The 25,565-nt window shown below is 31.4% G+C and overlaps 1 protein-coding gene, 1 long non-coding RNA gene and 1 pseudogene across 2 annotated transcripts; all 3 read left to right on the forward strand.

The window, feature by feature from the left end:
• The first annotated feature begins 15,975 nt into the window (after window positions 1–15,975).
• On the forward strand, window positions 15,976–18,443 carry LOC111285009 (inositol oxygenase 2-like). The gene is made up of 11 exons (XM_022874218.2): window positions 15,976–16,172; window positions 16,255–16,390; window positions 16,483–16,564; window positions 16,635–16,839; window positions 17,074–17,133; window positions 17,243–17,295; window positions 17,404–17,526; window positions 17,613–17,682; window positions 17,802–17,880; window positions 18,012–18,093; window positions 18,188–18,443. Exons 1-11 carry the CDS (start codon window positions 16,142–16,144, stop codon window positions 18,212–18,214), a joined length of 948 nt encoding a protein of 315 aa, XP_022729953.2. The 5' UTR covers window positions 15,976–16,141; the 3' UTR covers window positions 18,215–18,443.
• A 931-nt stretch (window positions 18,444–19,374) lies between these two features.
• Window positions 19,375–21,266, forward strand: LOC111285494 (inositol oxygenase 5-like; annotated as a pseudogene).
• Window positions 21,267–23,317: 2,051 nt separating this feature from the next.
• Window positions 23,318–25,075, forward strand: LOC149518612 (uncharacterized). The gene is made up of 3 exons (XR_016343361.1): window positions 23,318–23,826; window positions 24,383–24,470; window positions 24,571–25,075. It is a non-coding gene; the product is annotated as an uncharacterized LOC149518612 (long non-coding RNA).
• Window positions 25,076–25,565: the final 490 nt, after the last annotated feature.

Raw genomic sequence — 25,565 nt, forward strand, 5'->3', positions numbered from 1 at the left:
ATGAAATTCCCTGTCCCCCATGTATAAAAAAGAACAGCAAAAAGGAAATATACTAGCAGAAAGTAATATTTAAGTTGGCCCATTTGAAGTTCAAGCAAATGATTGTTACAAGCACAATGTGTTACATCCATTCTTTGTAATGCTGTCTTTAGCTTCACTTGTTTAACTCATCATTACCATATTCTTATCCTTATCCTTAATTTTTTTATTTAGGTTTAGGTTGGGTAAAACTTTTACTATTTGCTTTTTATTTTTAAGGATAAAAATAAATAAAAAGCAATGAAGGAATAGTACAAATCTAAAGCATAAACCCAATGGTACTTTATTTATTATACCAAATTTATCTCATTAAATCAAATGATATTAGCTCACTCATATGTTAATTCAAACAATCTATAAAGTAGTTTATTATATTTTTAAATTTAATAATTTTAAATATAATACGATAAAATAATAAAAATTTTCATATAAAAAAATATAACATAATTTAAAATTTCAATATAAATTAAATATAAATTCAATAAAAATATATGTTTCTCACTCGATATATCAATATGAATTAAATATAATAATTTTTATATTTTATAAATATTTAATACAAAATAAATAAACACGAATATACAAAATGTTTGATCTAGAGATTATTTATTCTCATTGCTCATTGGCTTAGTATGTATTTTTTTTTAATCTTATTGTTCCTGTTGTTTGAGTTCATTTTGATGAGTTAAATTAAGATAGATTAATTTTGCCAAGCATGCAAGGCAATCTGTTTAGGGAAAATCTTATATATGATTGGTGGAATATAACATACTGTGGAAGAAGAGCCAATTCTTTTGGCTTCGATCTTTTTGCATATTTTGGAATAACGAAGAGGAGCTTTAATTAGTGCTTTTAAAAACAAAACTTTTACTGTTTTGCTTTGTTAATCAGGGTAATTTCTTCCGGTCACCAAATATTCCCGGGAAGGGTTTCAAACCGAAGGGAAAAGGGCAGCTGTAGGTTTCCCTAATTCCCTTTCAGTACGTCGGACCTCAAAGTCTATTTCTGAGCTCTGTCATCTGGAGGAATATTAAAATCCTCCCATGTGCATCATTAATTTTTTACCCTAACATTTTTGTACGAAATATTATTATATTTTTATGCAAAATATTATTGATTCTTGAAATATAATAAAATATTTAACGTAAATTAAATTATAAATATATTAATTAATATAATAGTTAAAAATTACTTATTTATTATGTATTATTATTTAGAGATATATATCATATTAATTTAATGTTTATCTATACTTTAAGTATTATATTACAAAATTTTAAAATTTAAATATTATATTAAATATTTATTATAATTTAAAATATTTAAAATATTATTTGTTTTATAAAAATTCTGTGTTGAATATAGAACAGAGTGAGTTGTTGCTTCCTGAAGCGTGTGGACAGGGCGAAACCTTGTTAGAGTCTCTTTCACAAAATATATATTACCAAAAACTATTAAAAATGTCTCATTTTTGTCAATTCTTGAGAAAATTATTTTGACTAGAATTATTAACTGGTGGATGGAGAAAATAGATATATAATTGAAAGTGTACAGGTGGAGGCAAGATGGGGTCTGAAATGAAGATGAAGCCATTAGCCATGTGCAAAAGATGGGCCTTGAAGACAAATCATCAAAAGTTCTGCCTACTATTACTAGGTAGTACCAACGTCGATATCAATGTGCATAATCAATAAAAAAAACAAAACCCTTTTACTACGAACACCTGGCACTTTCTAGATTCCTCTAATATTTTGCCCATTTACTATAGAATTTAAGTTGTTTTTTGGTTCTAATTACGTGAGCAATTGGACTTCAAGATAGTCTACTATTTAATATAAAAATAAAAAAATCTTATTATTACTGTTAGGTTTTCATATTTTTATTATTATTTTTTAATTTTATCAAACTTTTATCACCAAAAATAATAATTGCCTCTCCTTTTGTTATTTCTACCAAATTATTCAATTGGGTAATAAAAGAATTAGGTAAGGTTAATTAATATTTTTAACAAAAATTTCTCATATATTTAGGAAAGTAGTATGAATTGACATTTTACTAATTTTAGTTTCAATTTTTTTAAATGAATATATTCAGGAAAGTAGTAAAAACTCAAACTTGTTTTAAGAAAAAATACTTTTTAGAATAAGATGCATTCACATAATTTTTGTACAATTCAAATAGATGGGACCATCATTTAAAATGGGGACCATATAACTATAAAGATACTAACATTTTTTTTTTGTACCAAAAATGGAATTAGATTGTTAGGTACATTTGAAAGCCCCATTCTGGGTCGGGAGGAGAATATCGTCAATCGGCGCCTAAACAAGTCAGCGGCAGTCACGTGATGATCAGAGGAACAAGAAACGATGGAGGCACACGTGGCATTTCACGACAGAAATTCTCCCCCGCCCCGACAAAACGCCACAACGCAAAATTTTATTTGTACGGATGATAATTTGTATTTTGTATATATATATTTTTTGCCATTGTTGTCCTTTTAATTTGGGGCAAAGAACGACACGACATTTGTGAAGCGACTCGTGGCACCATCTTCATGTCCTCCGCCCTTCGCTTTTGTCTCGAGATTCGTGTTCCTTTGACGCTTCTAATTTATCAAATTTAAACATAACACAATTTAAATCTGAAGGACTTGAAGAATAATTTAATACGATTAACATCTAAATTGATTTAATTTTAAAAATTTAATTTTGACCCCAAATAAATCTAATTCAAAAAACTTTAAATTTACTCAATTTAAATTCGATCATATAAATCAATTTACTACTCCTAATTATGTGCATTCTTTTATCTTTTTTTCACATTTTTCTTGTGAAAATATCAAATTTAGACCGTAAATCGAGTTTAAATCAAATGAGCATGTCTAATAAAATAAAAAATAAAACAAATGAAAATTAATACTTATTATGTATAGAATATAATTAAGTAAATCTAATATAAAATTAAATATACTTAAAACTTATACGATAAACTTTAACTTGGAAAGTTTATTACATGTCTAATTACCATTTTGCGGTATATACATATATCTAAAAAATTAATTAACTTATAATTAAAATCCGTACTAATTTTTGCTCAGAACAAGTTATTAATCACTTAGAAAGTTTTCTCCAATACTAAGATTAATTAAAATTTTATTTCACAAAGTAAAGTGCTTTTAAACTTTATTACCCAAGGCATGTAATTTGATTAACTAAATTTCACGTTGGTATTTTATGTAAAATAAAAATTACACAAGTTAAAGATAGAGAGAAAAAATGATCGAAGACATGATCAAAGGTAAGAGAGGATGGTATAATGAAATTATTATTTATTTATTGAAATTAAAATTTTAATATTTTAATAATTATAAATAATGAATTAAAATTAAAAATATTTTAATTTAAAAAGAAAAAGCTCTTATCATGCTAACACTACGATGTCGCCATCATCTATGGTAGTCACTTTCCGACAGCAACAATCTCAATACCGGAATTACCATTTCCAACCGTTTGGTATTTTTAAAGCGTTTCCGACAGTTAATTTCTTGTTTTGAATGTCACAAAATTTTGGCCAATTCTTAGAATTTCACGATTAGTTGGTGATAATGATATCAACAAGTAATTAATTGTCTAAAAAATTTGTTTTGACATTATTATTGTAGGGCAATGTCGACATGTTTTCGACATGTTTCCTAGTTTTACTTAATTACTTAAATAAAACTTTTAATGATCATCCCTATTCACTCGTCATGGGAGAGACTGACACAAAATAAAAAAAAAAAACAAAAAGAAAATCACTCTTATCTAGTAAACTTTAATGCCAATTTAATATTGTATCCAACCCACCGTCTTTTGAAACAGTAAATTTAAATTTTATTTATTACTATACAAATTATAAAAATGAAATAAATACTTCGCATAAATTAGTTAGGATTTGATATTTAATTTCAAATATAAGAAGCTATGGATTTCAAATTTTAAATTCACAAACAGCGAACGGTATTTCACCATTAAATAAGATCAAATTCATGAATTTAAAAATAACAACGAAACTTCTATATATCTACATGTTTTTTTATCGCACAACTTATATTAAATTTAAAATTCTAAGTTATCAAATTCAGTTTAAAATTCGGCAGTAAAATCTTATTTCAATAACAAGAACATGCTTGAATTCTCTTGTTTAATGAAGAATTTCTACTTTCAATATCTTTCAAAAGAAAAAAACTATTGCTTCCCTTGCATGCAAGGTAATTAAACACGTAAAAACTCTCACGTGATTCAAGAGGGATTATTGCTTTTATAAACCCTAAAAAGACTGCGTGAGTTTATATATAAAACGGAGGACCAGCAGCCTTCCCTGTTATATGGATGGAAACAATGAATTTAATTTATTTTCAAGTGCATAAAGATATGTAATTAGCTTTAAGAGGTGATTTAAATTATTGCATGTTTACTATTGGATAACAAAATACATGCATTACTGGCGAAGAAAACAAAAAAAAAAAAAAAAATACATGCATGATTCGTGAACGTGTTTTCTCTCGTGATTTGTCTGGTGGCGTATGGACAAGGTCATTTGCATAATAAAAATCTTGTTTCTTGACAATGATTTTGTGCTTAGTTTTCTCCACTCAAATAGTGCTATCGAATCGCTAATGTTACGTTGTTGTTGGTTGGTATTTATGAGATTTAAATTTTATTGTTAGTAATCTCTTTTTATGAATTATTTGTAAATTTAATATAAATCATCATTAAAACTTATGACATGCTTTTGCAAACTTCCTTTAATTTTTTTTCTAAAAAATGTTACCAAATCACATGGAGAGACTGCATGCATATTGGGATGAAGAATTTCATAAAAAATTACTGCCATATTAAATAGGAAATATGAAAGAGAAAGAATGGGATTTCTTTAATTTAATTGTTAAATCATAATCCAACCATTATATTGCATTTTTCTTCCTTTTCTTTTCTTTCCTTCCTATAAAAGGGAGTGTACATCTTCTTCTTGCATGCATAAATCAAGCAATTATTTGGATCCATCGAGGTAAAGTATGCTGATTAAACTTTTTCATGCTCTCTCTCTTTCTTAGTACATGTAGAGATTTTGTTGTTATATCTTGATACAATGGATGCATCACCAGTTCACCACTTTATTTCCTCACATCATTCTTTTCTTTGTCAAAATTTAACTTTTAACCATTTGTCAATAATTACGGACTCTATTGATAGAGTGTTTGACACTTAATTCTAGTGATTAGTATTTAGAATACTGATGACTTGAAGTAAAAAATAAAAAAAAAAAACTTTTGACAATTTACCTTTGTCCTAATAAAACACTCTAATTTTAAGCTTTTCATTGATTGATCTAAGCTATGTAAATTTTCAATCAACTTGCATTTGTTTTAGTTACTTAAAGCAAATCTCTTTTACCTTTTCTCTCTTCCACTCATATAGAGAAATAGACATTTACCTCATCTCTCTTCTTTCTATATAGTGAAAATTGATTCAAAAGGGATCCGATGTTAACTAATAGTAATTGAAAATATCAAATATGATGCGTATAGTTATCTTTCTAATTATATAATGATCTTCAAAATGTTACTTTGTAGATTAATTTTCTAAAACTTGTGATACTCTATTGTTTGTAATATCATAGTTTAATTTTAACTTTGGCCATTTGGATTAATTATGTACCATGAATCGTTTACCTCTTCTTTATAATAACTATATATTCTCATTCCAACGAGTGCAATTTCAAAAGCCATTTGAATTAAAATGAAGCTTTTGTCTTTTGCGTAAGTGAAAATTTAATCCCTTAATTAATTTAAATTTAAAATGATCTTTAATGGATTCGAAGAGGCTTTTAATAAGAAATTTAGTGGAAAGTATTGTAATAATTCAAAAAGAATTGTTAACAGTATTGTGACTTATTGATAAAATGTTGAATTTTTAAATTTTGACAACTTGTGAATACAAAAATAAAATTCAAGAAAGACATTTTTAAAGCTACCTCAAGGCTAAGGTGGAGGAGTCCCTTATAAAAATGACTGAAAATGAAAGCATATGTAAGAGAAAAAAATAATACCACTATTATCAAAGTAAACATTGACAAAATATTAGAGTAAACATTTAAAAATTACAAATTTGAATAAATTTATATGCATAATATCATATTCAGCTAGATAAATATAAGGCAAGGATGGAGGATTCGTAAGTAAATTCAAAGTTTAGAAAAAAAAAGAAAAAGTAAGCCCATTTCATGCCACGATTCAAGGAGCAAAATGGCCTCCCTCTGAGATTAAGAACACTCCTCAATGACGGTCGAAGGTTGAGCTAAGAAAAATTGCATAGTTTTCACTGCAGAGGGAGGGTGCTGTCAACATTTCTAGGATTGAGAGTATCTGGTGGGATCGGGTGCGTTGAATTGAAACTGAAAGCTGGTTGGGGAGGAGAATAAATAATTTACTATATTAAAAAAGTATAGTTATATATATATATATATATATATATATTCTGGGTAGTTCCATTGCATGGTGAGATGTGAAGTGAGCATGAAAATTGTGTGGGGTTATCGTATGTAGATTCAACTTTCATATCTTTCTTTCATGGCTACCTTCAAAGGATTGAATTAAATATTCCAACATAAAATCAACTTGTTTTTATTTTAAATTATCATATACATATTTTACGTGGATGGGTCATTGGCCCTTCTTAAAACAGTGGTTTACTAGTTTTTTTTTTTTAACTTATATTATAAATATAAAAATATATTTACTATTTAAATTTTTTATTTTTTTATTTAGAAATATGAATAATTTTGTTAATTTAATATAATAAAAAATATTATTTGATATATTATTAATTATTTATTAATAAAATTATTATTTGAAATTAAAATAATAATATAATTTTTAATAATTTATTAATTTGATGAATATTAAGTAATCTAAAACTTTTATACTATATAATTTTTAATCTAATACTTCTAATGATTGTTTCTCCTTAATTTCATAACAATTTAATTCATTGTTACAACTATATTTATACCAAAATATCTATTATCATTATTGACTTTAATTTTATAATTAAAATAATTAATTTCATTTTTATCACTATTTTTAATCTTATAACCCATTCAAAAAAATCCGTAAATCACGTAAAGAAAGCTACAAAGTAAAGTGATTTTCACAAAGAAAAATTGTATACTTATTTCTTTTCCGTCCTTTTCTATTTTCTTGGGAAGAGTGAATTTAAAATGGTTGAATTTAAGCCAACCCTTTTTCTTTTCCAAAGGAAAATTCATTAGGATCATTGATTAAAGGGAAAATGGCAATCTCACTCTAATCCCATGCATTCTATTTTCTCATCCTAATCTCTCAACCTTTGAAATTTCCTTCCCAACGAGAGAGGTAGAAAGGGCAAAAAACTATAGTTAATTTGGCAAGAAATTAAAGCAAAAGTTACACATAATCGTAGACTCAGTGTGAATTGGGATACAAAACAAAGACTACGTTTTGAGCACAAATCACTCCATAATTGATAACTATATGAACCTGAAAATCCACTTCCCAGACATCCCACTGGTATTTTACATTCCACAAGACGAAGATACATAGTGGCCACGAAGTGGCCGTACATCATAGCTCATTCTTTTTTTGTTTTTTTTTTAATTTTACGAAAGTGTTCTTCTATATTTCTACAAGTATAGAACATGCTGCTATAGGAGAATAATTTAATCTTATATAATTTTGCTTCGTTTAATCCCTTAACATGAATCATGTTCGATTGTTTTAAACTTTTAGAAACTTCGAAACATCATGCTAATTCACAATTCACATGCAGATAGACGAAATAATCATGCAATCGAATGAACTATTGTAAACAGATATGATGGAGGAGGACTTAAGTATGTATGCTTTCATATCTTATTTAATTTAATTTTTTTTTTGCTTCTTGATCTAGTAGTTATAAAAGTTTTAAGGAAGACATTAATGCTTAGATTGGGACTGAACCTTCTCCTTTTTTTTTTTATGCAATAGAGTGTTGTCTTCTTTTGAAAAAAATTTTTTATTTAAATTCCAATAAGTCATTTAATTAAGAATATATTAATTAATATTGATACAAAATTTTATATGAAAATATAAATAAATAGTCTATGTGAAAGTTACAAGATGTGACACTTACCCATTAACCTAGAAAAAGTGTAGATGGGACAGTGAAATTATAAAAAGATATGCAACCCATCGGTCGGTTTCTAGCGGTCGTGCTTCAACGAAACAATATTCTAATGGACCCCTTTCCAACTAGTTGATATTTACTCTAATTAAATTTAATAATTTAGAAGTTCTTCTTTTTATAATAGACGCTTTGCTTTTGAGCAGATATATTATTATAAGTGCCTTAAGTATAAACTAAATATTTATATAGGATTCTGAAATAATTTTTTATTATTATTTAAAATTATAAAAAATTGAATCTTCATCATTAAAATTTGAAATTATTTATTGTTGTAACAGTAGAAAATGCATTAAAGCCTGCAAGCTTCTTGACTGAAAGCCTTAGAAAACATGGTAAGGAAATAGCTTTTGGAGGCAGAATAGCCCGTATAAGCCTCTCACATAAACTATTTGATCTTGGGAAGAACTTTTGCCGACCAAATCAACTGCCAAATAATTGTTCTTTCCTCAGCAAAAACTTCTTCCTTCCCCAACACTTTCCTGGCAACATGATAAGCTGATTTTACTGTAAACGGGCCTTGAAGGGTTTCATTCCGAATCAATCTGTCTTGACACCATCTATGACTAAGTGCAACCTGAAGAATAAGTGCTGCATCATCAGGATTTGAAAAATAAGACGGCACGGAATCTCCTGGGAATCCAGGAGCTGAGATTCGACCCTAACTTTGCTGGTTTAACTCTCCTTTTGGGTAATCATTAGGCCAAGAGCCCCCTGATCCATTCAATAAAGGAAAATGAGTTACTATCTACATCCATCCCATCGAAAGTTATCAAACCGTGTATACCAAGAATATGATATGATCTGATAGTATTATTTTTGAGAATGACTTCATAATAAATTATATATCATTAGATGAAGTAAATGGATACCACTTTGTTGAAGGGTATTGTATTATATACCACCGGCAAATTTATTGTCCCCGAAGGAAGATATGGAACATGATGTAAAGTATGATACTTAGCTTAGAAAGACAATCCCATAAACTCAAAATGAAATTATTGCAACTATATATGCTCCAAAATCATGATGGATGCCTAAGATCATGATCCAACTGCTTCAGTCGTGGAATATGCTCGTGTATATGATATGATGGAGGTCCCAATGAAAGATAAGAGATAAACTTCCGAATTGACTAAAGCAATTAAGATTTTGATTTCGAGAGAATCTTCCACCGTTGGATGTCATAATCAACCCATTAGTTTACGATTTATATTTGTTTCTTTGTAGGCAAAGATCATTTGCAAGTGTCGGAGGTTTGGTTGCTTGATTTTTACCAGATAAAATTATGACAGGGACGTTTGAAATGGCATGACTTGAGTGATAAGAAATATGAATATGAGAAGTAAATTATTAGTTTTAACATAATCATGTTATTGAATTTAACTGCTTGAATAATTTGATGGAATGACAAATGAAATTTGCAATGAGGATTGGATCTCTCTTGAGGAATAATTTTTCATTAATTTTTACACGTTATTCTCGTCCTTTCCTCTGCTACTGCTAGCAGTATCAACCCTCAACACCCCCCCCCCCCCCCCACCATATTCCTCTACTTGTGACGGAGTTTTAATTTTCATCCAGCAGTAGCAAGCTCCAAGGAAAGTTGGTGATTTTGATGGTAGCAGCCTAACAGAGCTATCGGTTATGGCTTATTGTACTGCCAACCATTTCAGGTTTGGCTGTTTTAATTGATTAATCTTCTTACTTTAATATAAAATCAAATGAAAAGTCAACTTGAATATAAAATCATAGAAAATCTAAAGATTTAACTGAGATAATAACATTACCACTTAACAAAGCTACTTTCTCAAAGTTTGTGATTAAATATATAGTTCAAGGACCCAGTTTTGGCCATCTGAATATGGGGTTGCTCGTACTGGCTAAAAAAAAAAATGAAAATCAAATAACTTACCCTGTTCAAGTGGAGAAAACACGATAGAGTGCAGATGAAGCTATTAAATTAAAACCAGAAAGTGGGTGGGTTAGATTAAATCTACCCACTTAAACTGGGATCAAATGGTTGTTTCCTCCAAATACTGCAATTGGGCCCCAAATGCAACCCACCGGTTGTGAAAGCAATCAAAAAGAAAACAGATAAGGTTACTTTTGTAAGGAAAATCTATGTGCATGCAATTTAATGGTGGCTCCACATTTCTTGAGTACTAAACAAATGCAGGTGAACAATAATGCCTTGCTTGCAGTGCCTCTGAATCTTTAAAGTTGCCTTCTTTCTAAAGATTAGAGGTAGCAAAGTAGGTAGAACCAGTTAGAAACTCTATTTTTTAAAGCTGAAGCGAATGATTGCCTTTTGTTGAACCAATTGTCTAGAAAACAAATGTAAGCTTTTTTTTGCTTTTGATTTATGTTCAAGTAGGGTATTGATTCCATTCCACCGAATGCTACTTGGTTGGACAATACCGTTTGCCAAGGTCCCAAGGGTTTTTTCGTACAGGTTCTGTAAAGTTAACTTATGGACTGGACCGCATTAATCCGCTTATAAAAAATGGTTTATCTCAATAAATTAAACTATGGTGGCCCATGTTATAGCTAAAGCTTCAAGGGGCAATTATATATAATTGTAGAATAATTGTATATGGATATTCCTGCGGACAAATTAACTAGGCTGATATCAGATCATTCTGAACCCAAATTGAGCCCATTGGAAAGAACTTTTCTCTCACCAGGGCCCAGTGCTGGAGTGCTCATATCTCAAACCCAAAAGGGAAAAGAAAAGTGGCCTATTCCCCCATGTCATACTGGCTCACGATCAGCTGTCAGCCGAATCTTCATAAAGTTCACTAGCAGTCAAGGCCTTTTTATGTCATGTGATAAGCTTGCCTGGATTGCATGTATGTTATTCCACACGTCAAATGCCAGAACAAACTAGCTCATGGCATAATTAAATACTTGAACTGCTACATAACTTTATAGTTTATTCCTTGGCCTTCTCCTTCATCACTTGAGTTTCTCATGAAAGTACTGCAATGAAATGAAGAAATAAAAGTTTAGGAAACCAAAAATTTTCAATAAAAATCATCATCTCAGTAATTAACATTTGCTTCAATCCTAATTGTTCTGTAATGGGAAATCTTCGAATTACAGAACTCATCATAGAAGCAAAGGAAACTGATAATAAAGAGATCAGCTGGTAGGAGAATGGTGTTGTTACCCCTGGCAACCTTTCAATTTATAAAAAATTATAATATCATTTCAATGACAGGAAAAATAGAAGCACTTGATAAGATAAAAATGAAGTTAGAGCTGATGTAAGGTCAGATGAAATCACTCACCAGATACAAGTTTAAATTAATGTTCAGTTTTAATAAAAACCTGCACGATTAATTAATGTTAACCGTTATCTTGTTAACAGATAAGATTATGTATTAAAAAAAACTTGTGTTCCCCCATATATATATATACATATATGTTAATGTTACAGCAGAAAATGACAATTGAATATCATATTTCATAAGCAAGATATTACAAGTGGGAAACAAGGTTACGAAGTATCCCCTATAACGAAACAATTTGACTCTCAAATGGTACTCATATGCCAATTTTCTAACAAATTCACAGAAGTCTCCCACATGACATGGCTTAATCATAACTAAAGCGATTATTTTGTAAAACACTCAACTCGTCAAATTCTTTTCATCTTTATCTTTCTAGGCTCTCTAAGCCACTTTTTCTCATATAGCTTGGCCGGTTCGGTTCTCTCCTCAAGTCGAAAAAAACTTCAATTCATAAATGGCAAGCAACAAGCACTGCCCGTCATGCAACTCCCATTTCCAATCAATGGAGTTTCAAAAAGAATACGTGATACAACTTTTTTCTTTTAAACCATGGGAATCTCTTTCACGATAAGTCAATATCAAAGACATTTACAATCTATCCAAATTTAACAAAGAGAATGTTAAATTGTCAGAAATTGAAAGCAATAGTTAAAAACAAATTGTCTTTGAAATTTAAATTTTTATTCAATTAATCCATCATTGTGAACTTTAGATAATTTTTTAACTTTCGAACCAAAATATGACAATAAAAAACGATATTATAGTATTGAAATTTGATTATCAAATTAATTAAATGTTATTTTTTATAAGTTAAAATAAAAAATTCAATTCTATATTTTAATTATTGACTTTAAAACTTATAAATAGAAACTTCCATTAGCATCGATATATTTTGATGCAGAGATAGTTTTAATTGGTATTAACAGGAGCAATATGTTGAGATTTACCTTGAATCTCAGAATCCCACATCGAAAGTTAAGTAAGTTTGAATTTGTCTTGTATCCCACATCGGGAGTTTAGTAAAGGTATAAAGGGTTTCACCCCTATAAATAAGATGTTTTGGTTTTAGTTTAGTACCCCCAGAGAGTTAGACACCAAGAGAATAGCTAAGTGAGTAGGCTATTAAAGGGTGTAATTGGGTTTTGGGTTAAGTTTTGAGTAAGGAGTTTTAGGAGACTTTTCTCATTCTAAAAGTCTCACAATTATAAAGATTTATTTGATAGTGGATTTGGTTTGGAGTAGGCCATTTTGAGTTGGGCTGAACCAAAAATATTTGTGTGTTTTTATTCTTGATTTGAACTTGTTATTTTGTGTGTGATTGCTGCGCGTGGGTGTTATTTTTCCCAACAAGTGGTATCAGAGCGAGGTTCGAAGTTTGAGGTTCGTGGGTCCAAGAGATCGTGAAGCAGGTTCGTGGGTCCAAGAGATCGTGAAGCAGTGTTTGAAGATGTCTGAAGAAGGTATGTCTGGTATGTCTATGCCTAAGTTTGAGATTCCGTTATTTGATGGAAAGAGTAATTTTATGTTATGGCAAAGTACGATTCAAGATCTGTTAGTACAACAAGGGTTGGATCAGGCATTAGAGAGTAGTAAGCCTGAGGGAATGTCTGATGCTAATTGGAATAGGATTCAGAAGAAGACTGTTAGTACTATTAGATTGGCGTTAGCTCCAGATGTGTTGACTGAGAGTACTCCGAAGAGTTTGTGGGATAAGCTTGAAGGTATTTATGCTTCGAAGTCGTTGACTAATAGATTATGTTTGAAGATGGATCTGTATTCTCTGAAGATGGAAGAATGTATGAGTCTTCATAATCACCTGAATAAGTTTAATAGATTGGTTTCTCAATTGCTAGCGATTTCTGTTGATTAGTTAAAAGATGAAGAGAAGGCTTTAATTTTGTTGTCATCTTTGCCCAAGTCTTATAGGCTTTTAGTTCAGACTGTGTTGGTAGGCAGGTCTACTTTGAAGTTGGATGATGTGACTGCCCTGTTGCGTGAGAATGAAAGGTTTATGGGAGTTCAGAACTCATCACCTGAGGGGAGTATACTAGCTGTTGAGGGTTTTGATCGAGGAAGGACTCAAAAGAGGATTGATGGATCAAGATGGAGATCTAAGTCAAGAGACAGAGATTACAGTGACGTAGAATGTTATTATTGTGGTGAGAAGGGACATATCCAAGTGCGTTGCAGGAAGCTGAGAAGGGATATGACTGCTTTCAAAAGGGCGAATGATGAGAAGAAATCAGATGAAGAAAAGAGTGATACTGCTGCTGTTTTGTCTGATGATGATGATGTTGTTTTGACAACTTGTGTGGATGAGATCCTGACTTTGAAAAGCGATAAAGGTTGAGTTTTAGATTCAGCTGCTACAGTTCATGTTTGCAATGATAGGAGCTGCTTTGTGGAGTTGAATGAGAATGAAAAGTATGAGGATATTGTGGTTGCTAACAAAGAAAAGGTGCAGATTCAAGGCATTGGGAGTGTTCACCTTAAATCTCACAATGGTGTTATTAGGACACTTCGTCATGTAAGGTATGTACCAAATTGTCACTACAATTTGATTGCTTTGGGTGAGTTAGCTTCTCGAGGGTACACATATTATGGTAGTAATGATTGGTTGAAAGTGTACAAGAATGGTAGTGTGATTCTACAAGGGAATAGGGTCAATCATTTGTACATGTTTGATGGAGGCTCAGTTGCTGGAATGCCTGTGATGAAAGAAAAGAAGAAAGGTAAGTACATCGAAGTTAAGTAAGTTTGAATTTGTTTTGTTGAAGTGTTTGGAGATTCAAGTCAAAGGAAGATTTGTTGGGATTTACCTTAAATCTCAGAATCCCACATCGAAGTTAAGTAAGTTTGAATTTGTCTTGTATCTCACATCGGGAGTTTAGTAAAGGTATAAAGGGTTTCACCCCTATAAATAAGATGTTTTGGTTTTAGTTTAGTACCCCCAGAGAGTTAGACACCAAGAGAATAGCTAAGTGAGTAGGCTATTAAAGGGTGTAATTGGGTTTTGGGTTAAGTTTTGAGTAAGGAGTTTTAGGAGACTTTTCTCATTCTAAAAGTCTCACAATTATAAAGATTTATTTGATAGTGGATTTGGTTTGGAGTAGGCCATTTTGAGTTGAGCTGAACAAAAAATATTTATGTGTTTTTATTTTTGATTTGAACTTGTTATTTTGTGTGTGATTGCTGCGCGTGAGTGTTATTTTTCCCAACACAATATCCTTCAATTTCTCATAGGTTCGTCTCACCTTTGCATTTGTCATTTCTTAGCCTCAGTTCATGCCATTATATATTTTAACACATCTTTCTCACTTCCTTTTTCCCCTTGTTAACGCACCAACCACCTTGTTTATTAGCCAAAGCAAAGCAAGCAATAATGGCGTCGGTTCCAAATAACATTACAAAAAGCAGCAGCAGCCGCCTGAATAAATTAACAAACAAATAGCTCTGCTCCCACACCAATAACCTATTAGCTAAATAATATTAGAATCGACATTAACATTAAAGATTTCCAGTTCGAAATCCAATTACACGCAAAATTTCTGCTGGTACCGCGTCTAACTTATTAGCAGCAACTTGCTCGTCCACTGACCTTGTGAAAATAACATAAATGTCTGTCAGTTGGTGACGTGGAGCAATCTTAACCTTCTGCTCCTCTTTGTTCTTTCGTTCTTGTTTTTTTCATGCGTGTTTTGAGCTGAGACTGATGCATAAACACAGCTCAGCCGTTGATTTAAAAACCCCTCCACTCCCAATTCCCACCACAAAAAAGTCAAATCAACTCGTTGGCCATGACTAGATGCTGCGTCAGTTTGAACCAATTTACTATAGACACGTTATCCACGTAGAGCTGAGTCAGGCTCCTATCCCAATATTCTTTTTTTTTTTTAGTAATCTTAGGATAAACGCATTCTCATTTTATTATCTTACAACTTTGAATCTTAATCTCTAAATTTAATCCTAAAAATATAAATATTGACTATAGTAATTTCTAGATAATTGAATAATCAAAGAACTTAATCTATTTTTAATAAAGAAATTAGGATTTACGTGTGATCTTAACTCAGATATTTCAAAGCTGGGTAAAAGAGAAAGACAACGTAAAAAGATATTTTTAGGATAATTGTGCACGTGGAATAAAATGATTGGAGTTTGAGGGTCACGCTCATTCAAAAGGAGTGAGTCTGGCGTGATTAGATCATAATTGTCAACGTTTTTCTTTCCATTTTTTTTTTCGGATAACATTGTCGGAGGAAGGAGAGATTTTTCAGTTGAGGACATAAAACATTCCAATTGACAAGGAAGGACATTTTTATGTGACTATCAATTATTTTCAGTTGAGGACATGAAACATTCCAATTGACAAGGAAGGACATTTTTTATGTTGCTATAAAAACCTCTCCATTGCAACATCACCCGCCGCACACAACAACAAGAAGCCATTCGATTGAGCTTTTCTATTGGTTTCTTTTTCTTTCCAGTCAGATTCTTTTGGCTACTTTCATTTGTTTTTCAGCCCTTTTTTGCTACTTTGTTTTAACATTTTCTCGAGGGAAAATGACTATCCTTATTGAGAAGCCTCAGCTAGGTACCATTTTTTTTCATGGAGTACTAAAAATGGGTTTGGAAATTTGCCTTGAATTTAATGTTTTCTTTTTAATGTTTAACAGAGTCTCAAGCAGAGTGCCAGGAGTATGTTGTTGAACCTAATGAATTGGTGTTGGATGGTGGATTTCCAGTGCCAAAATCTTCGTCAGATGATGGATTTTTGGCACCAGAAATCAATTCATTTGGCCACTCCTTTAGGTATGTGAAATCTTTGAAAGTGACCCGGTTGGTTTTCCATTGAGAGAAGTCTTAAACAGAAATGACAAAGAAAAAACTAAATGGTTTTGCAGGGATTATAATGCAGAAAGTGAAAGGAAAAAAAGCGTAGAGGAATTCTACAAACAGCAGCACATTAACCAGACATACGACTTTGTAAGCAATCCTAAACAGAATTACAAAGTAAAATGTTTTGGGGCTTTGTCATGGTTTGATATGCATGCAGGTGCAAAAGATGAGGAAAGAGTACTCCAAACTGAACAGAATGGAAATGAGCATATGGGAATGCTGCGAACTCCTGAATGAGGTGGTGGATGACAGCGATCCTGACCTAGATGAACCTCAAATTCAGCACTTGTTGCAATCCGCTGAAGCAATTAGAAAGGATTATCCTGATGAAGACTGGCTGCATTTAACTGCTCTTATACATGGTATATACCCGATCAAATTTCCTTTATTTTTTACTAACCAATAAAAAATGGTACATCTAAACCCGTAGCCGACTCTATCCATGGATCATCTGCCTCACCAAATCTTCATGGAGAATTGGAGATGGCCCTGCCTTACTGGATAACCATCAAAATAATAGCCCCCTTGAAATTTAAAATGGATAAAAATGAGTGTTTCTTGGATGGTTATTAATCTACGTGTTTGGCGGATGCCAGATCTTGGAAAGGTTCTTCTTCTACCCAAGTTTGGAGGTCTTCCACAATGGGCTGTTGTTGGTGAGTACTGTTTATATAATCATGCAAATTGATTTATAGTATTTTTTTTTTTCTTTTTCATTGTTTTGAGTGATTCCAACTAAACAATCAAGCAATGGGAAAATGGCAGGAGACACGTTCCCTGTTGGATGTGCTTTTGATGAGGCCAATATTCACCACAAGGTATTTCTCTTTACTTCAAAAAAACTATGCTATAAACATAATCTAATCTATATCTGTAAAGATAAAACATCAACTATAATAAAATCAAAAAAATTCTTTGTGTTTCAGTTTTTCAAGGAAAACCCAGATTATAACAATCCTGCTTACAACACTAAGAATGGAATTTACACCCAAGGCTGTGGACTAAACAATGTAATGATTTCATGGGGGCACGATGACTATATGTACTTGGTACGTTCTTTTTCCATTATCTTTTTTATAGTCAAATGAAAGTCAAAATTCAATTCAATTTTTTTTAAATGTTTTCAATTTTGCAGGTAGCAAAGGAAAATGGAACAACTCTACCCTCAGCCGGGTTGTTCATAATCCGATACCATTCCCTTTATCGTAAGCACTTACATTTGATGATTAAGAATGTTATTTATAAATTAATGTTCAATATTAGTCCATAGTTAAACTATATTAATTAGTAGTTATTGCCAATAATTTGAACCCTAATTCTGCAGCTTTACATAAGGAGGAAGCATACATGCAATTTCTTAATGATGAAGATAAGGAGAATTTGAAGTGGCTCAGAATATTCAAGTGAGCCTCAAATTATTTCTCTGTTTGATATTATTTTTCATATAATAAATTTGTCTGCATTCAACAATTTTATGATACCTTAAATTTATGAAATTTTTTTAATTAATTCTTCGAAATGTTTATGATCACAGCAAATATGACCTGTACAGCAAGAGCAAAGTCCTCATCGACGTTGAAAAGGTCAAGCCATATTATCTCTCACTGATTGAAAAAGTGAGTACAGCATTTAAAATCTTTTTTTTTTTGTTGGTAAATTTCAGCTTTAGATTCTTTTGTTTCCTAAAAGTTGAATAAATTTTTGTTGCAGTATTTCCCGGCCAAGCTCAAATGGTGATCATAGCTTGAAGAAATTTAACTATGGCTTGCGAGATTAAAGAAAGAAAGCTTGATTATCAAGGAAATTATAGGCGGCTTTGGTGCTTCATTTTCTGCACCCAAATTATATTATTTATATTTGATGAGTTTTGTAAAAAATAAATTCATGAAAGTGTGTTTTTTCTTCCTTCTTAATTTGTAAATAAAGTTGTAAACTACTTATCAATGGAGATAACATATTTTCACCAGTACTTTCTAAAATAGTTTCATTTGACTAAGTAAAAGTTTTTTTTTTTTTTTTTCGTTTCTAGATCAAAATCGTTGGTAAATTGTAACGAAGTTATTTTTTTATGAATTTCTTAAATACATTGATTAATTGCTTAAATCAACTCAAAATATATATAGGGCAAAATTTAAAAACTTATTAACAAATATTTAAAAAATCATATTCTTAATTTATTCCTATCTCTACATATAGCTAGTAAAGATGCTACCCGCTCATGAATTTTGGAATAAAATCAAATTAAGAAGACTGATTAATTTATATATATATTAAGGAATTAATTCTGGTAATTAGATTATGAAAATATGCCCTTTTAATTTCTTCCAAATGCTACTCAAGCATAATTAGTATAAAATACAATTATTAAATCTTTTCTTGAAGGGTTATTCTTAAGGATTAAAGTTGATTTTCAAGCACATGAAATACGGTATATTTCACCACTTACAGTCTATTAGTTTTTTGGAAAATCATCATCATCGTCGTCATCATAATATATATATATACACATATAAAAAAGATGGTAAGTCATATGCAAATTTATGGGTATGTTTGGTTTTTTTTTTGTTTTGACCGATTCTGCTGCATAAAATTGCTAGGAAAACATTCCATGTTTCAAGGAAGCAATTTTCCTCCATCTGTGAGTCACTATATAAAAATTTTGTTAACGATACATCTTCCCTTAAACAATTCCTATGCCAAATCATTTATACAGCTTTCTTTTCTTGTCATTTATGGCCAAAACTCGGCATTAAAACTCCTAATTTCTGAAGCAAAAAGATATCCACCACTGAGAAACCAGTGACTGGTACACCTTTTTTCTTTATCATTTCTTTTAAATTCTGTCTTCATTGATTTATCTTGAATTATTTTACAAAAACTAACAAGTTTTTGTTTTGTAATATGTTTGTTAATTTGTTTTGTCAATGGTTTATAGAACAGAAGGAGCGGACCGACCAAAATGGAGTGCCAAAACTTGTATCAAATGGTGGATTTATGGCACCAGACACCAATGCATTTGGCCAGGCATTTAGGTACAACTTCTCTTTTTTTTTTTTTTTTTTCTCTTCTTAATTTATCAAAATTTTTGTCGCTTTGAATGTTTGTGTTTTGAAATCCTGCTTTTGTTTCGTATTTAAATGTTTAGTTTGCCGTGAGAGAGTTGAAATAGATTGTAAAAATGATCTGCAGAAATTACAACAATGCAGATAGTTCAAGGCAAAAGACTGTTGAGGAGTTCTATCGGCAACAGCATATTAATCAAACATATGACGTTGCATGCTAACTGTAACTTAAACCGTTGAATATACATAAGCCAGAAATTAATCAAATTATTATGTGGTTTGGACGCATAAACCGGCAAAAATTGCAGGTTAAAAAGATGAGAGAAGAATACTCCAACATCAACCGAGCAGAAATGAGCATATGGGATTGCTGTGAGCTTCTCAATACCATTGTGGATGATAGTGATCCTGATTTGGATGAACCTCGAATTCAACACGCACTGCTGACAGCCGAAGCCATTAGAAAGGACTATCCTGATGAAGACTGGTTGCACTTGACAGCTCTTATTCATGGTAATCGAAAACAACCTATCAGAATTCCTATATTCTATACCAGGGAAGAAGCACGTGGTTCTAAATAGGTGATATTACAAATAAAATTCTGCCTAAGCAACGAAGTAACCATCTTGTTCCTACCTGGATTTAAGACCTTGGAAAGATTCTTAATCTGCCTCAATTTGGAGGGCGTACTCAATGGGCTGTTGCTGGTTAGCATTCTGTTTGCTATTTTAATTTATTTTTCCCACTGTGATTTCAATTGATTGAATGGCCAAATCAACATATTGCAGGAGACACCTTTCCTGTTGTATGCGCTTTCCATGAATCTAACATTTACCCTGAGGTATTATCTTTCAAACCACTGTTACTAAACCATCTCTCGTATAAAGCTTAGATGTATACCAGTAGTTAACCGATATAAATCCTGCAAAAAAAAACTATATTTTTTCCAGGAGAATCCAGATTACAACAATCCTGTCTACAACATAAAATTTGGAGTTTATTCTGACGATGTGGACTAGAGAATATATTAATATCATGGGGCATGATGATTACATGTACCTGGTATAGCCTATACATTCTTAATGTCTCATTCAAAGTATGAAATTTTTAAAGAACCATCAGTTAATCAATTTGTGTTCCTATCTCTGCAGGTGGCTAAGGAAAACGGATCAACTCTACCGTCTCCGGGGCTATTCATCATCCGATTCCATTCCTTTTATCGTACGCATTGCCTTTAAGAATATTGTTTCTCCTGAATATATAATCAATGCAATTAACATTTCAAACATCCTAATGAAAAGATTTTAATCATAATCTTGCAGCTTTACATAAGGCTGGAGCATACATGTACTTGCTAAATGAGGAGGACAAGGAGAATCTGAAATGGCTCCATGTATTCAAGTATGCTTCAATAGCCCTTAGTTTTCATTACTGTCTTGCTTTCAAGCATATTTCTCATATCTTTTGCAGTGGATTTGTGATCACATCAACAGGAATTAATATTTTGTTTGTAAATATTGTGAAGCAAATATGATCTCTACAGCAAAAGCAAAGAGCGTCAGGACCTTGAAAAGTTGAAGCCATATTATGTTTCCCTCATTGACAAGGTCAGAAAAATATCCCATTTTGATCCTTTTAATGGTAATTTTAAAATCCCATTGTTGTTTCCTGAAATAGGATATTTTTCTTCTTTCTTGCAGTACTTCCCACAAAAGCTCAAGTGGTGAAACATGAAAGTTCAAGCATAGAAGCAGCTGGTTGTGGTTTGTGAAGAATTCTACTTAATTTCTGAACTTAATTATAGGATGATTAGCTTTGTACAAATTTAAAATGAAATTACTGTTACTTTAAACCCAATTTTCCTCAAAAAGGAAAACAAATATATGTTTTTTGGAGTAAGAAAAACAGCGAAGTGTTGCAAAATAAAAATGGAGTGAGAAGAGAAATTTAGGACACAAAATGTGAGCCACTATAGATGGTATTTTAGAGCTAGACTTATTTCTATGTTCTACTTGGGTTTCTCATAAGTAACTTTCTTAAATATTGGGTTAATGCCATCTTTTCTTCTAAATTATAATAAATGGTATAATGTAATACATATATTTTAAAAAATTTTAATGTGATTATATTATAATTTCGTTAATCAATGTGATACTTCTCAACAACATTAATAACTCTCAATGATGTAAACATATCATAAAACGATCAAAAGATAATACGTGAACATAGAAATTTTTTATTTGGTTAATAGTGATTTCATGTATAGAAATTTGATGAAGATGATTACTAATTTTGGTTTTTCTTATTCAATTACTTAAAATAACAAAATCAATTGGATTCAACCATTAAGGGGACTAAAAGGGGAGACAGAAAGGAGGGATTAGAAAAAAAAAAGAATAAGAAAATTTTTGTTCAATTTTTTAAAAAATTATGATACATTATAATTATGAAACTAAATTTGTTGATGATGAGAGATATTTTATATGGTACGTCATATTTTTATTGATCAAAATTTAAGATATCTTTGAAAATTACAAATATTAAAAAAACATGTATTACAATAGTTAGTAGAATTATAATACAAATACCATATTAAATAATTTATTATAAATCAAAGACAAACGTGACATTAATCTTAAATATTAATTTAGGTAATAATAACTTGATATATGTTAGTATGAGAAAGTCTTGGGTTTAATTAATATTCCATATATGAATAAAATGGCAAAATACAATTGATACAAAAAAAAAAAAAATCGAAACAAAGAAAAATTATTAGTATTAACTAATCCAACTTGAATTGGGCTTTAAAAGTCCCGAATGAAGTCCAAGATAGGACCTTAAGAAGCCGAAGAGCTGATACGTGCCATGCACGTGGAACCCGTCAGTGTCTACTTGTTCGGTTGTTCTAAATTCCTGCATCTGTGTCTGTGATCTTTCTCTTCTATTTCCCTCTGTCACCGCTAAAACCCCAGAATTCCAGAAATAACCTCACAACTTCTACATATTTTCAGTTCTACTCCCATTTCAATGAAACCCCTACTGGTAAACTGATAATGCGTACTACCCATTTGCACAATCAATTTTTATTATTATTTTAAAACAAACCCAATTTGTGTTTTCATCTTGGATTTTTCTCTGTAATGAATCTCGCCTCTTTCGAATGGTTCATTTTTCTTTTTTCTCTTTATTTTCACTATAAACCCTTGTTGCTCTGTTAATCAAATTGATGAATTCGCCGTTGCCGCGTCCGCCTTTCACTTCCACCACTTTCTCCATCTCTCTTGTGCGAAGAAGATTTAACCGGAATTGGCTCTCTTGAGTAGCATGTGCTTGCTCAAATGAATCTTATTTCCTTGAGGTATCGCACGATTGTTGTTACTGGACATGGCTTGTTAATGAAGGTTGTGGAAGAAATTGAAGAGTGTTTAATTAGTCGTCACACTAAAATCTTATTTCTCTAGTATATCATAAAGCAATTTATTCATTGGTCTTTATGGTTTGAAATGTCCACTTAGATTGAAACAGATAAAAATATTCCCTGTCTTTGCTTTTAGGCATAAGGTCTCTTCAATTGATTGAGATTGATCTTTCGTGTTGATATCTTTTTTTTTTGCGTTTTTAAAAGGGTCAAAGCCCTACGATAAGGGAGAGGGGAGAGATTGGGGTTGAGTTTTGATGTTTTCTTAAGATTTTTTTGATCATTAGGTCAAGAAGTTGAAAAAGTGTGATATCTTTTATTCGCTTAAGTTAAATACTGAACAGGTTGTGTACCTTTGATTTTTTTTTTTTATTACATTACGAGAACAAAATTTTAATATAAGTAAGAAAAAAAAAATTCATTCTAAACTAAATTTTTTATATTTCTTCAAATGCTTTTAATCATTAAACTAAAAGTTTGGAGATAGTTGTGTACCTTTGTTGCATACCAATGGAATTGGAATTTTATCCCTGATCCTTAACTGCGTTACTCTGTAGGTTGCTGCACCACTGGTCTAATGCTTGTGTCACTGCCGGCGCGGGAGCACCCGAGGCCCAGGCAGCATCAGCAGATCACTCAAGAGGGCCAAGGAAATCAGTTTTTGAAAGGCCCCAAGCGCACCAGGCCCAGATGATGGCAGACAAGGCTCCAGCAGATCCTAAATGCTGAAGCTTCTAGAAAAAGTCCAGGCTTGTGATACTTGCATATGTGGCCTTTTTCCTTGATGGAGACGAAAGGAGGGGTGACCTTCCTCCTCGTATGCATCAAAGATTTTCAATGTCCTTGGTTTTCGGAGGAGATGGAAGGTAACATGGCTCCTTTCTCTCTTCCAAGTGATAAGATTCTTACTAGCTTAATGAGTCAGGCCTGTTGTTAAATGCTTGTTTTTAAAAATGTGGTTGAAAGCTTCTTTTAATGGTTTAATGCTGTTGTGAAACAGGCTTTACATCTAAAAATAAAATAAAGAAAACTTTGCTGTTTTTGCCATTAATTGCAAATCGATAATGAGAGCCTGAAGCAACTAGTTTGATTTTTTTTTCATGTTACTGGCTAGATGTGTGATTAGTGGAAGAGATGTCATGATCTCTTGGTTCTTTGGAGGAAAAGTCAGTAAAGTATAATGCATGAGTAATGTTGCTTGAGCTTGTTCACACTGCTGCAGCTATTGCTGTAATAGATTTATGGGAGAAAATAAAGGGTCCATAGGCAATCTATATTGCTCAAACTTGCATGTTGCACTAGCAGCAAGAATGTGTTAAGCGATTAGTTGCTTTCGAAATCCCGACCTATCCCCATCTTTTTAGTACCATGGCAGAGAAATTTCAAGCATTTGTTATTCTGATTATATCTCTTTTCCGATAGGTAACTGCCTTGGTCTGAGGATTTCTACATTACTGGAGCCACTCAAGCAAAAAATTATAACTCTCAGTCATGGAATTTTAGCATATAAGTAAGGTTTATCGATTATCATGCTCGTGGTTAACTTGCCTTTGTACTAATGAAAGTTTACATTACCGAAGCAGGTCTTAATGGCATTTTTTGTGGTGCAGGGCCGGGATGAAAGTGAATGGTGGATGCTTCCTTCTGGATTAATTCTTCGTAAATTATCCGAGGACGACTTATTGATTGCCATGTGGCTAACCAAGAAATTCAAGATCACTCATTATATAGCAGTTATCCTGCAGGGTTCTTCTGAATAGTTACAACAGATGCTAGAAAAGATGCTCAGCCTTTGGGAAACCCACCCCATTCTTTTCTTTTGGAAGTCCGATCATGTAGTCCCTCTTAATGTGTTTTAGGATGTACACCAAGTTTTCTAGCTTTACACGTGCTTGGGATTTTTTTTCTTTTCTACGCACATGGAGGCTTGGTGGTGAGTCATGAAGCCTTTGGATAATTTTGCTTCCTTTCCTTGAGTTCCTTTCACAGAGTGGTTTCTCTAATAAGGTGAAAATTGACAAAAAGGAAAATCTAATTTTACCCCCCATTTTCTCTCCCTGTCTTTGTCATTACCACTTTTTTTTTTTTATTATTGTTATTGGCTATGAAATGATTTGAATTAAGATGTAATAGATTGGGTTCGAATTTATACAACATTAAATTTGATCTAAAGCTTGATTTGAAATTTGAAGCTTAAATTTAATTCGAATTCGGTCGAGTTTTATTATTTTAACTTAAATTTGATTTGAGATAAAAATTAAATTATTCGAACTCATTTTAATATATAAAAATAAATTTAATTTTTATATTCGATAAAAATTTAATTATTTGTGCTCGAGTTTAAACTCGAGTTTAAAATATTTTATTAATTAAAATAATTAAAATATATTTAAATATAAAAATTAAATTAAATTCGTGAACTATTCGAATAGGGTATAAAAATATTTGAATTCGATTCGATCAATGAATCGAATTACTCGAACTAAAGCTTGATTCAATAATGATCGAATCGAATTCAAATTCGAATAATTTATAAATATTAATGTATTATTTTAATTTTTAGTTTGAATAATTTTTTTTAATACAGGTTCTATGAAATTTATTT

Source organism: Durio zibethinus, chromosome 6 (genome assembly GCF_047325235.1).
Source record: "Durio zibethinus cultivar Kanyao isolate XHJ-2024 chromosome 6, ASM4732523v1, whole genome shotgun sequence".
Classification (NCBI taxonomy): domain Eukaryota; kingdom Viridiplantae; phylum Streptophyta; class Magnoliopsida; order Malvales; family Malvaceae; genus Durio; species Durio zibethinus.

What these genes read in the sequence shown, in the direction of transcription:
- LOC111285009 (XM_022874218.2), top strand. Translation starts at nt 16,142, where the DNA reads ATGACTATCCTTATTGAGAAGCCTCAGCTAG. An exon ending in ACGATGACTATATGTACTTG is followed by an intron (nt 17,527 to 17,612) that starts GTACGTTCTTTT and finishes TCAATTTTGCAG; the next exon opens with GTAGCAAAGGAAAATGGAAC. An exon ending in ATCTCTCACTGATTGAAAAA is followed by an intron (nt 18,094 to 18,187) that starts GTGAGTACAGCA and finishes TTTTTGTTGCAG; the next exon opens with TATTTCCCGGCCAAGCTCAA.